The 18,361-nt window shown below is 34.0% G+C and overlaps 1 protein-coding gene across 1 annotated transcript; it reads right to left on the bottom strand.

Annotated features, from left to right (window-relative positions):
- Positions 1-13,431: 13,431 nt before the first annotated feature.
- On the bottom strand, positions 13,432-16,940 carry LOC141687392 (uncharacterized protein At5g50100, chloroplastic). The gene is made up of 8 exons (XM_074492645.1): positions 16,688-16,940; positions 16,416-16,561; positions 16,196-16,303; positions 14,959-15,015; positions 14,684-14,749; positions 14,501-14,561; positions 14,048-14,088; positions 13,432-13,730 (listed from the first exon to the last, which is right to left on the bottom strand). The coding sequence occupies exons 1-8, from the start codon at positions 16,830-16,832 to the stop codon at positions 13,692-13,694; spliced, it is 663 nt and encodes a 220-aa protein (XP_074348746.1). The 5' UTR covers positions 16,833-16,940; the 3' UTR covers positions 13,432-13,691.
- Positions 16,941-18,361: the final 1,421 nt, after the last annotated feature.

Below are 18,361 nucleotides of genomic sequence, written 5' to 3'. Positions count from 1 at the left end.
TGTGATAGAAGCCTAGTAGAATACCACATGTTGTTTAATTGCTTGTCAAGTACTAAAGGTTGGCCACCTTCTGTACTAACTATGCAATAGAACAAGTGTTCATGATCATAGTGATCTCTCAACAAATTCCTTTACTTCTATATGATTGATCAAATTTTGGAAAATACAAACAGCTGAAAAAGGACTAGTAAAGTTATTGTGGTATTCGGAATGGAAACACATTCGTGATACTAAGGTTGACGTGGTTATTAAAAGGTTATAGAACGCTAACGAGCAAAAGTATAACCAGTATAATATTAGGAATGGAAGGTAGTAGTGATTACGAACTGGAAAAGAATGGTTATTGAGAAGCAAAAGCTCTAATGCTAAAAGCTATAATGAGAGTCTGTGCAATAGACTTGAAAGAATTTGGAATGATCACTTAACGCGGATTGAGTTTTCTCACGATAATAGATCGTATGTCAGGTATCGAGATGTCGTCTTATGAGATCTTTGAGGGAAGAAAATGTCGATCTCCCTTATGTTAGGATGAAGTTGTAGAGAGCAAGATGCTCGGACCAGCAGTGGTCCAAAGGACCAAGGATATGATAGATCTAATCAGAGGACGACTGGTAGTAGCCCAAGATGGACATGAGAAATATGTTGATTCGACACGAAAGGACAAAGAATAGGAAATAGGGGACCTAGTAATGTTAAAGGTATCCCTTGGAAAGAATTGATGAGGTTCAAAAAGAAAGGAAAGCTAAGTCTACGAATTGTTGGACCCTTTGAGGTATTAAGACGTATTGGGAAGTTAGCATATGAGCTAGCCCTACCCCCGAACATGTAGTAAGTTCGTAACGTGTTTCACGTATCAATGTTAAGGAAGTGTAATTCGGATGCCAGATAAATAGGGGCATATGAGCGCATAGATATGCAACCCGACGTAACCTATATGGAGCAACCAGTAAGGGTTATAGATTGAAAAGGAACAAGTGCTTAGGAGAAAGGTTATCATGCTAGTCAGGGTGTTGTGGCAGAACCACAATGTGGGAAAATTACGTAAGAGTAAGGAAGTGCAATATTAAGAAAGTATCCCTACACATTTTCTATCTGATTCCGGGACGGAATCCTTTTAAGGAGGGGAGACTATAATAACCCCAATTTTTGGAATTTTTGAAACCCTTATGAATAGTGTTTTGCTGATTATGCTGAATAAGAAAACTTTTCATGCCACACTATGTAGGGGTTCTTTTATTGATCTTCTGGGATATTTTTAGTACTCTATGTGGTATATAAGTGTATGTAAAGATCGTCATAATCCAAATCCGAACACTTTGATTTTTCCCGAAAATCCACCAGATATCGAAAGAATTGAGTATAAGGTAACAGGATAAAAAGGATTTAAATTCAAGGATTGTAAGAGAGGATCATAAAAGGAATATAATGTATTGAGAAAGGTTAAGGGAACCCAAGTAATAAGATCCAGGGTATGATCCCTCAAACGATAAACGAAAATAAAAGTTAAGCGAACCGTATAACAGATCAGCGCTCATTAGCCAAGTAATTAGAAGCTAATCAAAGAGATTAGTGGGGATGATGTCATCAAACCAATGAGAAGAGGACAAAGGTGGGAGGGTGACATCACATGGTGACATAAGCATGACCAAAGCAAGTGTGTTGTTGGTTGATTTAGAACCACACAAAAGTTACCATGGTAAAAGGTAAGAAAACAAAATAAAACAAATCAAAAAAACAACCAACCAAGCTAAAACATTTCATTTTCACCAAAAAAAAACTATCTCACCTTCTTCATCAAAGCTCTCGGCTTTTTCTTCTTCTTCAAAGCAAGAAATTCAAAATCCTAGTTCCAAGCTTTGTTAATTAGCAAGGTAATTATCTAAGACTCCTTATGCATATATATAGCTATCCTATAAGTTTGAGCTCCTAAATCATTCACAATATCTTCCTAAAAATCATGGAAGAAGATGGTGAATAGTGTTTTTCAAGAACTAAAATTTTTGTTCTTGAGTTTTTGTTTAGATTAAGCTTGGATAAGGACTTTTAAGGGTGATTCCAAGCTAGTTACTTGATTCTCCACTCTCCAAGAAAGGTATAACCCCTCTAAACCCTAGCTTTACTTGAGTATTAGGTTTAGTTATGTTGTTATAGTTCATGAGAGGCTTTTTTGTTGTGAATGTAGAGGATAATTGGTGTTGTAATGTTTTGGAGTTGTAATTCTTGGAGTATTGATTAATGAACTTAAGTATAGTTTAAATTCATGTTTGAGAATAGTATAAATTGATAATTTTGAGTTGTTGGGGCTGTTATGGTGAATTATGGATGGAGTTTTGATTGGGTTGTGATTGTGGGTTGATTGTGGGTTGGTTTGGAGTAGAATAAAATTGGTAATCGCGTAAACATAGCCGTCGTAATGTCCAATTTACTTTAGACTGTTTTTGCTCTTAACATTAGGACCCGTGAACTCACTGCTAGGTTTTAACCATTGCCATGATTAGATAGTTCATGTTACGAGCTTCGTTTTGATATGTGGTTCGTTTGATTCCGATGTACGGTTTAGGAGAAACGACCGTTTTAAGTAACGGTGTTTCGCGAACGAACCATTACCCCTCGCCTTACTTTGAAACATAGGTTAAAGACCTTAAAGGACTAATTGGAGTATGAAACATTTATGTAAAGTGTAATAGGAAGTTGGTAAGACACTCGCGAAAGAATCGCCTTAAAACTCGTAATGGTTAATTTATTAAAAATGGTGGAGCCGAGGGTACTCGAGCAACTTAAGAGAATCATTAAGCGCAAAGCGAGCGTTAGGGTCTAAATTGGTTAAAGTATAGGTTTATAAGTGACTTTGGTTTAATTCCAACTTATATGTCGTTTATAGGTTACCAGACTCGTCCCAAGCCATTTGTAACCCCTAGTCGCTCAGGCAATTTTTCTACCCGTATAACTGTTGTTGTGATGTATATCTGTATATGCATTATCTTGTGATGGATGCATGATTGTTATTAGCAAATTCTTGCGATATATTGGAGCATGTGATATGGTATACATGCATGTCTGTTTCGTAATCTTGATATATATCTGTTGGTTCAAATGCTTATTAGTTTCATAATACATATGCTAGAGATAAACAGTAGTTGCGTATACCCTTAGTATAGGGGACCCAAAGGTGGACATTTTTCTAAAACCGGGAGTCGATGTTCCCGAGTATATTATATATATTTATATATATATAGATATAGTTTTCAAAACTATGAATCGAATAAGGTTTATTCGATAACTTTATTTTATTAATGAATATTATTTTGAATATTCATTCGAGGGCTTATGACTCCGTTTATTTTATTAATGAATATTATTTTGAATATTCATTTGAGGGCTTATGACTCCGTTTATTTTATTAATGAATATTATTTTGAATATTCATTCGAGGGCTTATGACTCCGTTTATTTTATTAATGAATATTATTTTGAATATTCATTCGAGGACTTATGACTCCGATTATTTACTAATTAATATTCTTTATTTTATTAAAGAAAAATGTGTCGATAATCAAACTCACTTTTGATTATTCAAATAAAGATATTACTTTCGTATAAGTATATCTTTGGTTATTTAATATTCATTTCAAGTATAAGTTTTACAACTTCTACTTCAATTATTTTTATAAATATTATTCTTTATGGGAATATTATTTAAATAATAATATTCAGATATTTTCTAATATATTGGGACTAATTTATTTCATTAAATCAGCATTACTCCAAACATTCTTAAAAATGTTTTCGAGTCTTCAAAATGATTTTAAAAGTTAGGGCGGATCCCAAAAACTCATTTTTATAGTTAAGATCTTCCTTTCGAAGGGGATTTAAATACTCGCTCAAAACTTGAGGGATCCGGCTTAGTGGTGTATTTTACATTCGCAACGAGGTTGTTGTGTTGATAAATGAATCGATTACTTACCCAACGTTCGGGAAGTAAGTCCATCTATTGAGTCAGCATAAGCAACATGGGCTCAGTGGGCGTCCATAAAAGTGTAAGTGGCTCAGTGGGAGTCCATCAAATGCGTAAGTGGCTGAGTGGCAGTCCTGCATAAGGTCCTATTGCGGCCAGGGTGATGACCAGTGGGGAATTCATCCATCTACTAGTAGAAAAGGTTACTTATTGGTATCTTTGCCTGATCAGCAAGATATCTGGTTTATGCCAAGGTTTTCTCCTTTCCAAATTCATTGGATATTGCAACTCTGTTTATAATTTTCATAACAGAGGTTTTCAAGGAGTGTATGAAATGTATATATATATAGGTATATATATATATATATATATATATATATATCGGGATTTAATGAAGTATCTCGTAACTTCATTATTTATAATGATATTTCAAGGATTGAATCTATTCAAGTCTTATCTTGTAGTCTCATCAGTTTGATGAACTTTTGAAACTAATTATAACTTGAACGGTGGTAGTTCAAGTAGTATTCGGAAAAGATATAAGTATATTGGAGTATCTTGTAACTTCATCTTTTAAACTTATATCTAGTAAATGATTATCTTATGCATGTCAAATATTTTCAGAAAAATGTTGAGACAAGGTTAGATATATAAGATCACCTTGCAATGATATTTTTATACAGTTATAAACTGAAACTCTGTGGATGTTATACATGTCAGAGGATTACAAATATTGTGAAAAGTATATATATATATATGTATATATATACTGAATATTTTGCGACTTGGTCGCGTTAAGATATCAGCTTGGTTCATTTCTTCTTGACCAAGACTTTCATGAGTACTATGAGGATGCTCACATATTGTTAATCATCATACATATTATTTTGGTGGGCTTGTTGCTCACCCTTGCTTTCTTCTTTCATCACACAACAACAGATAGAAAAGATGAACAAGACCAAGCTTCCAATTCGCAAGCGGTTAGGAAACATTCCGCAGTTTTCTGGAAGCGTTGATGCCGCCGTAGCTGAGGTAGGAGCTACCAATAGGCTAGCTTTTCAACTGTTGATGAACCAGACTTATGTATAATATGAATTTTTATAATGGCAAGGAATATGTAAATTATTCAGAAACCCTTTTAAGGTGTAACGGTTTATAATTGTGGAATAAAATGACTTGTGTTATTTTTGGCATTCATCTCTGAGACTATAACTTGTGGTGTGTGTGTGTGTGTATATTGTGGGGTCACAGTAGTTCATAGTCGGTTGACTGTTAAGATTAAGTATTGATAAGGGAAATGGAACTCGTGACAACCCGAATCCCCGACCCCGGATTTGGGGGTGTTACAATTAGAAAACGGGATACTCCATAATCAAAATCTCTTCGACTATTACAAAATAATCATTATATGTCTCACTATAGTTTGATCCCTTAATACAAACTCCACTATTAAATGTTGATTTATTATCCCTATATTCTCGTGTATGAAATTTGTACCCATTCACGTAGTAAATCGTACTGACTAAACAAAACGAAGAGGTCCAAATGAGATATCCCGAAAACCAATGTTGGATTTTATTCCTGAAATAATTGGTTGGTGAGTATTAGAATAAATGAAAATTCACCTAACAATATTATTCGTGATTTAATACTTATACGAAGTTATCAATTAACTTACATAATGTTTAAACCACATGGAAAAATCACTTTCTAAGCATTGATCAATCTTAACACTGGTGATATATGGATTGTGCTCCAAAACTTGATTTATGAAATCCTAAGTACACACAAAAATTAGATAATAAGACTATTCATCAAGAAAGACTCATCAAGAAAAACAAATCAATACGTGAATCTGAAAAAAAAATCTTACTCTGTATATGGTACAACTTCAGGGCAGTTGAATAAGATATAATTATGAGCTGCCATATATTCTCGATCATCAAGATGATGAGTGCTCACACTCCCACGAGAACGTCGGGGATGAGAAAATATAAAAATATTTATCTCAGAATTCTCCCCACCTCCACTAGAATCATTTTTGGGAATTTTTTTATATTTTGTCTTAACATGTTGCTTAAAGTAATGTGAGCAAAAAGTGGAAGCTTCCTCGATCAGAAAAGTATTGCACATAGATCCTTCAACTTGAGCTTTATTTTTCACATTACTCTTTAAGTGGCGTAAATGTCATTCGAAAGGATACATCCAACGATACTGTACAGGACCTGCAATGAGTGCCTCATATGGAAAATGCACTAAAAGATGTTCCATGGAGTCAAACAATGCTGGGGGAATATGCGCTCTAACTTGCAAAGAATAACTTGAATTTGTTCTTCAAGTCTATGCAAATCACTTATCTCTAAAGTAGCTGAAGTAAGGTCTTTAAAGAAAAGGCTTAATTCTCTCACAGCTTCCGAAACATTATGAGGAAGAAATTAAAAAAAACAATGGGAGGGAGTTGTTTGCATAAATACATGACAATCATGACTCTTCATTCCAAATAACTTGTATTTCTTCATGTTGATGCAATATCCCATATTTGATACATAACCATCTGTAAATCTCAATTCTTTCAACCATTCACACACCTTTACTTTTTCCTTTATGTCTAAGCTATAACATGCTTTTGGATACTTTCCAGTCGACACATCTTTTGCTAACTCGGGTCTCCGAGAAATCTTTTCAATATCATCGCTTGCCTTAAAATTATCTTTAGTTTTTTCTTCAATGGCCATGATAGTGTTGAAGATATTTTCAAAGACATTTTTCTCAACATGCATAACATCAAGATTATGTCTAATTGATAATGTTCTCCAATATGGTAAGTCCCAAAAGATTCTCATTTTTTTCCATTCACAATTGTAAGCTTTAATGACTCGGGAATCGTGTTCATCACTTCCCAATTCAATAACTTTCATCAAACCAAGTGACTCAATTTCTTGGAATACATCTTCACATGTTCGCATTGGTGGGGCGGATTCAGTCACTTGTCTTTCCGTTGGTGAACCAATTCTTATTTTTGTCGAAATGGATGATTGGTAGGTAGAAATTTCTATAATTATCAAACCACGTAGTCTTTCCACCATGTAAAATAGTATAAGCATCATGATCATGAGCACAATAAGGACAAGCTAAATGACCAGCAGTTTTTCATTCGAACAACATTGAATAAGCAGGAAAGTCACTGATAGTCCATATCAACGCAGCTCTCATACAAAAATTTTATTTCAAAGAACTCTCTCACGTCTTCACGCCAACTTTCCACAACATCTTCAATTCAGCAATCAATGGTTGAAGAAAAATATCTATTTTTTGTTTTGGATTTTTTGGTCCAGGCACAAGTACAGATAAAAATAAGTATTGTTCTTTTGAGCACATCCACGGAGGCAAAGTATATGGAGTCACTGTGATTGGCCACGAAGAATATGGTCTACCATTTTCACCAAATGTTTGAAACCCATCAGCAGAAAGTCTGAGTCTAACATTTCTCGTCTCTGAGGAAAATGAAGGATGCGCTCTATCAAAGTGTTTTCACTCCTCTGAGTCTGAACAATGACACATCACACCTTTTTCTTGATAATGTTCGGCATGCCTCTCATATGGTTTGCTGTTGTAGGTGAAGCATACAACCTTTGCAATCTTGGTGCCAATGGAAAGCAAATCATCTTTTTGGTATGAACCTTTTTCCTCTCCTTCTTGGATCTGTTATGTCTAGTTTTATATCTCGCCTAGGAACAAAATTTATACGACTTCAAGTTGATGTCTTCACCCCCAATATATCATACATCCATTAGCACAACAATCAATATGTTCGTAAGGAAACCCCAATCATTCCATATACTTCTTCGTACTATAAAAGTTTTCAATCAGTGTATTATCTTGAGGCAAGATGCTTTTGATAAATTGTGATGTTTGATCATAACATGCCCCCGACCAATGATGATCTGATTTTAAACTCAACATCTGAGCCATGGCAGACAACTGAAAAGTTTCACAACCTTTATATAACTCTTTCTCTGATAATTTCAAAATAACATATAACTTTTGTGCTTGTGCATTTGGCATTTCTGGATCAAAACTTGGACCCGCTGCATTCATCATCATATTGTACATTAGGTTGTCATTTTCTCTTCTATATTGGGTATTGGAGTAATATGTGGAGGATTGTTCTTCACTTTGTCTAGAAACATATGTCTCTCGATGTTGATCCCACACATAATAATCTCTTATAAACCTTTTCTTCAACAAGTGTAGTTTCACTGTGTCTGCATCCCAGAATTTGTAATTTTCGCACTTGAAACATGGACACTGAATATTTATCCCATTCATGGACAAATATCGAGATATAATATATTGCACAATTTTTTTCAATCCGTCTAGAAACATCGAATTTAAACATCCTTTACTATATTTCCTTTGATACATCCAAATTCGATCAGTATTCATGTTGAAATATTAATAACCTACAAAAACATAAGTATTCACTACTAGTTAGCTTGCATATATGTTACTTCAAACTAAACTAGCTAACATTAGCAAGATAAAATTGTGATTCTTACATTATAAAATAATGTTAATGACTTTAAAAATATAAATATATAAAATTATAAGTTGAGCTAACTAAAACATGTTACGAGATTCCAAAAAAGAATTATGACACGCATGTAACAAGTAAGGAGAATCAATTAGCGTAAAAAATACCTAAACAATATTAATATTGCAATTAATAACATTTGTTTAAGATACATATATTAGCAACATTAGCGAATATTAACAAAAGATATTAAATTAAATCTCAAGAATTTAAGTATAAACTTGTAGCAAGAAACTAACCTTAAAAAAAGCAATTTAAGTTGTTGAGTGATTTATTTTAATTTGGCGGCATGGTGGCGAAGAAGCAGAGTGGAGAAGTCGATATGTAAACAAAATGTAAATAAAGTGTTTTTGTTTCTAACATACGTAAATGAAGCCGTTGAGCATTAAATGGGTAGTTGGAATTTATTTCACTTACCAACAGATTAGTAACATAATTTATTTTAACCGATCCAGTATTGTAATGGTTTAGTAACATAAATAATATGAACAATCTGTTATTATAATGAACTAGTAACGGAATGTGAGTGCAAACTTTTGTAACAAATACTTAATGAATTACTAACAGACCTGCCAACAGAATTACCAACGGAAGATGCCAATGAGAGAGCGTTGGTAATTTGTTAGTAATTCCTTACTAATTCGTTGTTATTTCGTTGTAACTCTATTTTTGTTGACATATATCCGTTACTAAACCGTCGGTAATCTGTTAGAAGGACACTGACTTTTCTACATCTTTACGTATGTTGGAAATCCATTGGTGTTGGTAATTTGTAACGAATTGTTTTATGTTGGTAACTTTCGTTGGCAAAACTGAAAATTCTTGTAAGGGGAAAATATCAAATTGATCACTCATTTCATCCAAATGTATCAAATAGATCATTACTTTCTAGTTTAACTCAATCTGGTTACTAATTTGAAAATTTATATCAATTTAGTTATTAAAAAATTAAAATTTTATATCGATTTAGTCATTGACAGATGATTTATTTGATACAAATTTTCAAATTAGTGATCAAATTGAGTCAAACTGGAAAATAATAACATACTTGATATATTTGGATGAAACGGGTGATGAACTTGATATTTTTCCCATTCTTGCAGTGCCTGATAACTCTTGGTGGTGGGATTGCTCCTTCGACGCCGTTCCTGGATCGTTCACCGTTGTGGAGGTGTGGCTGTCGTGGGGTTCCTGCAAAACAACACCGGAATGGGGGTTTGGGTCATGCAGTGCCTCTGGTGTGAGAAAGAACTCGCTTTTGGGGAAGATGAAGATAGATAGGAATGCAAGGTGGTTGTGTGTGTATATGACTGTAAGAGAGTGATTAACCCCAAAACATTTCCTCTTTGGGCTATTTATAGCCCAAGGATAGGGTTTAGGGGTTGGTACCTTTAAATCATAGTCGTTGTTTCTAGGAAAGGAGGACACCTGGATGGGGTGGCTGCCTTACACGTGTCAGGATAGTAATGGTTGAGAAATGTTCTAAGAATCTCCTGGCACGTGCTCTGATTGTGCTAATGATTGATCAATGACAGTTGTCCCTATCACGCGTTTGGTCACGTGCCTCACGTGCTGGGACTTTCCAAGATTGGGCCGCCGGAACTAGATGGTCTAGACTAGTGGTATGCGGGACTGGACAGAGTTAGTAGTCCGGACCCAGTCCTTTTAGGAGCCTTATGTACTAGCATGTGCCCCTCACTCCCTTATGCATGTTTTCTGGATGGGGGAATAAGGTTGATAGTTTTTGTGGTTTGTTGCTGGTGAGATAAATTTGAGCTTTTCTTGCCCCAAGTCTGTATTGCATGATTTATGGAAAGCCGGACTAAGGTAAATTGGCTTTGGAAGAATTTGAGCTTTTTTGCCCCCAGTCTGGATTGTGTTGAAGTAGACAGGTCGGATTAAGGTAGATTGTCTTTGAAGAATTTGAGATGTTCTTGCCCCCTAGTCCGGATTGTGTGTGGTAGGTCAAGCCGGACTAAGGTTGATTGTCTTTAGTAGAATTTTGAACGTTCCTTACCCCCAGTCCGGATTGTGTTGAGGTAAGCCAATCCGGATTAAGGTAGATTGTCTTTAGAATAATTTGAGCTTTAATTATTTGCCTCCCAGTCCGGATTATATTGAAGTAAGTCAATCCGGACTTAGGCAGATTGTCTTTAGCATAAATTTGAGCTTTCCTTGCCCCCATTCTGGATTGTGTTGAGGTTGGCCAAGTCGGACTAAGCTGGATTGCCTTTAGAAGAATTTGAGTTTTTCTTGCCCCCCAGTCCGGATTGTTTTGAAGTAGACAAGCTCATTCGGACTTAGGCAGATTATCTTTAGCATAAATTTGAGCTTTCCTTACCCCCAGTCCGGATTGTGTTGAGGGAAGGCAGTCCAGACTGGAAGTTGAAACAGTTTTCGGGTTTTCCCCCCAATGATTTGAATTTTTACAGCTTTGTCTTTTTTGTAAAGACGTGTCGTAATTATTGTTTTGTTTAATAACTATTGTATACATAGCTGTGTGTATATATATGTATATTGTGGAAGGGCGGCCAAGATTCTGCCACGTGGTCGACCTGTTAAAATTCACTATGCCTATAAAAAGGCATCCCCCTTCCTTTTTGTTTTTACTCTCCCCAATCTTTATCACCAGAGCTTTATTTTCTTCTTCTTCTTCGTGTTCTTGTCGATTTTTGCAGGAGTTTTCAACAGTTAATCGATTGTTCTTTGTTGCGTCGTCCTCAATCTCTCTGTTTATCCTCTTTCCTGTAAGTTTCTTTTTCTTTCCTCGTGCTTTTCTTCTTCCTTTTTGATTGTTGTGGTTTGTAAGTTTCTTTACTTGTGTTTGAAATATATGTTATTATGCCCTTGATATTCTCTGTAAGAGAAATATATCTGCAAAACAACACCAGAATGGGGGTTTAGGGCCCGCGGCGCCTCCGGTGTGAGAGTAAGAACTCGCTTTTAGGGAATATGAAGATATATAGTAATGCAAGGTGGTTGTGTGTGTATATGAGTGTAAGAGAGTGATTAACTCCAAAGAATTTCCTCATTGGGCTATAAAGGGTTTAGGATAGGGTTTAGGGGTTGATACGTCTATTCGGTCCGCAAAAAAAGAAAGGGGCGTAACGAGCAGTCTACTCATGTACGATCACGCGTTTGGTCACGTGGCTCACGTGCTGGGACTTCTTAAGATTGGGATGTCGGGACTAGATAGTCTAGACTAGTGGTATACGGGATTGAACGGAGTTAGTAGTCCGGACCGGTCCTTCTAGGAGACTTATGTACTATCAGTGTCATCTATCAGTGCCATCTGCATCATATAACAATGATAGTTGAATTATTCCATGCCATTGAATTAGTCTATCAAATACTAAATATTTCAATGACAAACTATTCAACCGGAAATTAGAATTTGCCTTTATTATATTACTGGGTACAACAACTAAAAACTAGAAAATTGATAGATGTTGTAATTTAGACTGTGGAATCTAGGAACTGGTATTGACTTTAAGGGGATGACCCACTTGCAAATTTCTAGTAAGTTAAATGATCAAATTGTCATTTAACCCGCTTGCACCATATGTACTGTTATGAATAATGATCAATAGTTTTATTGCGAATCACTCTACAGTTAAGAAAGGGTTTTTTTCTAATATATCCTACTTCAAAAGCTGGCTTTACATATATGTCCTATTTTTAGTTGTAATTATAAATATATCCCAAATCAAACACTTGTTTCTAATATAAAATTAACCATGTTTAATTTGACTACTATACATATTTAAGAGAACTTTATCCTTAGCTTTATAATTTAGTAATAAAATATCAATTCCAAATTAAACTAAAATTGTTATTTGTCATAAACTAAAAAATATTTAAAACAACTATTAGTTGCACTTAAATAAAAGTCTACAAAAATTATTATTTTAATGACTTGCACAATATTTCATTAATAGTAAATTATAGTTATTTTATTAAAAATAGAATTAATAGAGCATATAGGTAAATTTTGATCCATGCCCGCCGAGTAGCTAAAGAAACATGACACACTAATCACTGGCGGTGACACAATTGCTTGCTTGATCTTTTCAGTAATGCTCTTCGAAAAAAATTATTGTACGCGTAACAAGAATAAGCTTAGTGCTAACTGTACTATTATAGAAAAAGCAGATGTTGAAAGAATTCATTTTTTTTCACAAACAAAAATGTTTAAACAAATTGGTACTATTATAGAATAAGCAGATGTTAAAGAGACTTGATTTAAATAAATTGATTAAGATACACATACGTTAAGGATATTTTAATAATATTTGATAGATATATTAATTTTATAAGTTAAATATATATATATATAAATATATATATATAGTGGTTATATATAAATTAAATTTTTACCATAGGACATATGAATAATTTTTTAATAAAACGGGATACATTTATAAAGTGACCTGTTAATTTGGAACATATTCAACAAATTCCCATTAGGAAAAGCTTAAAATGAAGCAGTGAAGAGTTTGTTAAAGACTCTATGTCGTTTCCTGATCCTGGACAGTTTAATAATTTCGGAGACAGCAGTTGTGGGGATGTTTACCTACAGTATGTTCTTTGTCGTGAGAATTAAATCGTAAGCCCGTAGATAAGCTTATTTCTAAAGATGTAAGATTTATATCCTTTATTCCTAATAGGGAGCCTTCTTCTTATATGGTTGCTACAAGTTCATTTATTCTGATATAGTGATTTTGATTCTGATTCCATTTCAACATTTACGGTGTTAATGAATGCCACTATTGCTCGTCAGAATTTTAGCCAACTATTGTTTTTCCAATTAAACTGCAGAAAGCAAACCAAATCGTGTACTTATGAAATAAGGAACTTCAAGTTCTGATGTACTGCAACTACAAGAGACAACAGAATGTACACTTCGGTAAAGTTTATGAGGAATTCATCAAAAATATTTGTGATGGAAAATTTTCAGACCCGCTTTGCGACTGCCAAGAGTATTAATACCAGAGAGGCAACATTGCAATTATTTATTTAGTGGCTGGTAACATTAAGCTAAGTCATTAAAATTGAGTAAAAGACATGGAATAGAAGGCCAGAATCCCCAGCATCGAAGTTTTCCCAGTTCCCATCCAATGCTTTCAATTCTGTCAGATGTCATTACATCTTACAAGTCTTATTATCATTGCAAGTTCCCCCCTGGAAAAAAAAACATTATGGCCATGAAGATATTAGAATGAATCTCATACGAAAAGTTACAGAATTGACTATGTCCATGTGAACGTGTTTAAAAACGAATCGGAAATGAAAAGTTAACAAATTTGCAAGTGGTTCATTGTTTCAAATAAGACTTGTGTAGTACAATGTTTCAAAAAAGACTTGTATAGGACATATACAGTATATACTAGTTAGCAGTGAGCATATTTGCTCATGTTATAGCATAGTTGAGGTTCGAGTAAAATATAAATGCAAATGTAATAATGGGAAGGCATGGATTGGATATGCAATTTTCTGACCTTTTTTCTTGCCGCCAAAACTTCTTCTAGAGGTGGACGGCCTGAAACAAGAAATGAAACATCTGAGCTAAATAGACAAACTTCTGGTTCTGGACAACAAATAAAAATTAAAAAATTTAGCAATATTGCCTCGAATAGATTAATATTCAAAAACTTTTTTGTGGCAACTCCATGCACTTCAAAGATTTTATAATTTGGGGGCCTATATTAAGTGTGTTACTTAGTGGCTACATTATTTCCTTTCTCAGTTGTTGCTATATGTCTTATTGATCGCTTTTCTAGATGATGCAGAATTATAAATGAAGATTGAACCATTTTTTAAAATAGGTAAACTTACCATATTTAACTACACCTCCAAGAAATTTTTACATAAAAGTACATAGCACTATTTGTAAATTGATACTTAATATTCAATAATGTGACAATCCGAAGGTATGTATGAAGATAATGTACCTGTAATTTGAAGACGATATTTTGCCCAAACACCATATATGGAGTCGGCTATTGTGGCAATCTGTAAACAGAATTCTTCGTAACACAGGACAACTCGCAGAATTCTCTAGTTTGGATTGGCTATATTACCAAAAGCAAAAGATCACCGGATTAAAGGCAATATATATGATTTAAAAGACTTACAGGCTCATATTTAGTAATGGCATACACCCATCCAAGTCCAACTGCTTCGTATAATTTTCGAAAGGCCTACACCAGTAAACATTATTTTACATTATGTAGTAACTTCATCTTGCAGCAATATTACTTGCACAATTATTTCTTAGGAATGAAAATAATTCAAATTATGGGAGTACATGTTAAAGAAAGAATGGAAATCTTACATGTACATATTAAGCAATTGAGATTCTGCTTGTGGAATAAAGTGAAAACTACAATGTCAAGAGAGTGAGAGATACCTCAACATCCTTGACTATTGTTCCGTCGTGCAGTATGGCATGAATCCTTCCCATAGCCTAAACATGTGAAAAAGTGAGTGAGCATAACCAAGAGACAAGATCTCCCCGCCTGGACTGTTAATGCATGTTCAGCCATCAACAGATAAAATGATTAAAATAACATGTGCTTCTTTAAAGTGATGTACTATAATCTAGGGATGAGCAAAAACCAACTTTAGACCACAAACCGCAAAAAGTGGTTATTGGTTTGGTTGTGGTTTCTAAACTTTGAACCCTCAATCAATTCGTTTGGTTTTGAACAAAACTGCACCAATTCAATGTATATAATATATTAAATTACGCTAATGATATATATTATAAACATGACTAATAATGATATTACTAATTCGTAAATTGAATGTTTTATATATTTTTACAACAAAGCATTATTAAACTCATTCTTTTTATTTTAAATCAACGTGTATGTTACATGTTGTTATAATATAGCATAATATTCATTTCAGTCCTTCTCAAAGATATGCGCCCGTGATCCACTCTTCGACCCATAAATGTGGTTTCAAGTGAGAAGTGTTAAAATATATCCATTTGGGGTCTTCCTCTAACACCTTAAGGTTTTAGATTAGTTTGTTATTCAACATGGTAGTAAGGCAATTTATTATGGACACAAAGGCAAATTTTATGCCCCAAAGATGGGATTTCAAGTGAGGGGGGTGTTAGAATATTAATATAAGATCCTGGCAAAGGGCTTTCATCTAGCACCTTGAGATTTTAGAGTGATTGGTTCATTCACACATGCAGTTGTAGCATTAGCATTATACATTTTCTTTTCATTCATGAAACATGACATGATCTGAATGTCCACAAAGTATTGACGGGTTAGTGTTATATGGCAACTCATGACCAAAACATTACAAAATAAGGTCCTTGAATGTAGCTAATATACACAATGTGTCTTCAATTTACTTGAATGGGAGAAAAAAAATTACATTAATTTTACTTATTGGTCAAAAATAAAAAGCACAACATCTTAAACTGAACCATGCATTTTGTAACCGAACAGAGTCAAGGTTTCTGGTTTGGTTTTGGTTTGGAATTTAAGAAAACGCACTTGATTGTTTCAGTGCCTATTCGAGTTTTAAATTGCAACATACCCATACCTACTACGATAATAAGAATGTCTTAAAATGGAAATGAACCACTGTAGATTAAAAGAACTGAAGTATCACAATGAACATACAGTTTCATAGTCAAGGCCTTGATTATCTTGAGCAGAGTATTCATCAGAACTAATATCAACAAACTTGATAGATTGATAACTTTTATTTCTCTCTTGAAGCATGTTTACCTGCCAATTACACTATGTGTTAAAACTAGAAATTTATATACTCACGCACATTCCGCAAAATTAAACGGGTAATAACTTGGACAAGAGAAAAATATATATTGGCAGACCTCACCTCACGCAAACAAAGAGGGCAGTCTCCATCATAAAGCATTTTAACCTTCCAATTCGAAGATTCAGATTCATTCTGTTGTGATTTCTTGGAAGCCACAGAATCTGTACTTGCCCCTTGTATTGCCCGAACCACAAAATACTTGTACCCTATAACAATATAATCAAGAAAACAATAATATCAAAAAAAAAAAAAAAAACGAAAACATAAAACAGAACCAAACCAAACATACGCAGTATATCTCGAGATGCTTACAAACATATAATTGATAATACCTGATTGAGAATGGGGAGATGAAAGTGGGGCATGATGATTAGATAGAAGAGAAAGATGGTGTTTGAGGAAAAGGGGTGTGGTTGATTTTGGGTGTTGTCTTCTTCCAATACAAGAAGCTGCTAATGCTGCTGCTTTCGTAGCCATTGTTATAGAATTTTAACTATGTTCGTTTAGGTTTTTTCAATTTCTTCGGGTTATAATAACTTGCTTCTTTCAGTTGTTCTGTTATGTTAACTACCATTGTTATACGTGGCAACTTCTGCTTCATTTATAATCAAGGGGTGCGTCTTACTTTTCTAAAATATAGGAGTATATATATTGTCTTAAAACAAATTAGGAAAATAATATTTTAACAAAATATTTATTGAATCTTTTACTTGATAAAAAATTATTGTGAATAGACTAGTAGAACTGTAGAACTAAAAGAATGATTGGAATGAAGAAGAAATGCGGTTATTCTCCCACTAGCGATCAAAAAATGAAATGCGGGAGAGTAGGGCAGCGCACATTTACATACACTACCACCACGTATCTTGATCTTATTCTTCCATTTTCTATCATCGGTGGTCATCAATGCCGGACGTGCCCCTGTTTTCTTACTTTTACCCTATATACTCTTCTCTCCATCAAGGCACGAAAGGAGTCATCTTCTTGTGTGTTTTTCTCCTGCCTAATTACTTCAATCATAGCATACTGGGATCTACTAACGGTTTACTTACAAAAAGAGATTAAAAGAACGTGAGTTTACATCCATATGATTTCTCTGTCAAAAAGATATGGAATCCAGTATTTGATATTCTCGGGGGCATGCAATTATTGTCTTAGTGGTTACCCATGTTTTCATTACCTGACTTCACTATTCCAATAGACACACACAAATAATTTATACAAATAATCTATACATACACAAAAAAAACTTCTTGCCAAGAACTCATAAAGAGAAATGGCACAGTTTGTGAAGAAAGATGATGATATCAATTTGAGTTCATCGTCAACGGGTAGTAAAATAATTTCGTGGTCAAGAGAAAAATACATTTAAATTTCGGTAAGTCCTATGTGAACAACGCCATGGGCTAAGGTTTATCTTAGACCTATATTTATTTTATGTTATCAAATTTTAGTTATGTAAAATTATTACACCTTTACATATTGTGCACATGCACACACATAAGCCGGGGTCTTTCGAAAAACAGTCTCTTCATTCTTTTGAATGAGTGGAAGACAGCGTACATCTTACCCTTCTCTGATCTGCGATAAGCGGGATATACTGGGTATATTTGGTTTTGGTTTGGTTTGGTATTTACTGAATTTTTTGTTATTTGACTATCCCGGAAATAATTGTGAGAAATATTTAATTGAGGTAATATTTTTCTATTCTTAAAAAAAAGAACATAAAAACCATAATTATTTTATTTTCCTATAATTAAATAAACCGCTAACAATTTTGTTAACTTTTCATAAGTAATAAAGGTATGATCCCTTTATTTCTTAATACTTTACATGTTGATTCAATCATTTATTACATTTTAGCGATATCTTACTCGTTAGGCTGTAATGTCAAGAGTTTGAATATGTTCTCGGCGTGAATGTGTACACTAATCAAATATTATAATTTATATTAATATTAATAATATAAATGGACTGACTAAATGCAAAACAAAATTAAAAAAAAA

The sequence above is a fragment of the Apium graveolens genome, chromosome 9 (assembly GCF_009905375.1).
Source record: "Apium graveolens cultivar Ventura chromosome 9, ASM990537v1, whole genome shotgun sequence".
Lineage (NCBI taxonomy): Eukaryota > Viridiplantae > Streptophyta > Magnoliopsida > Apiales > Apiaceae > Apium > Apium graveolens.
The sequence above is the reverse complement of the archived record's forward strand: the minus strand, read 5'-3'. Positions and strand labels throughout refer to the sequence as shown.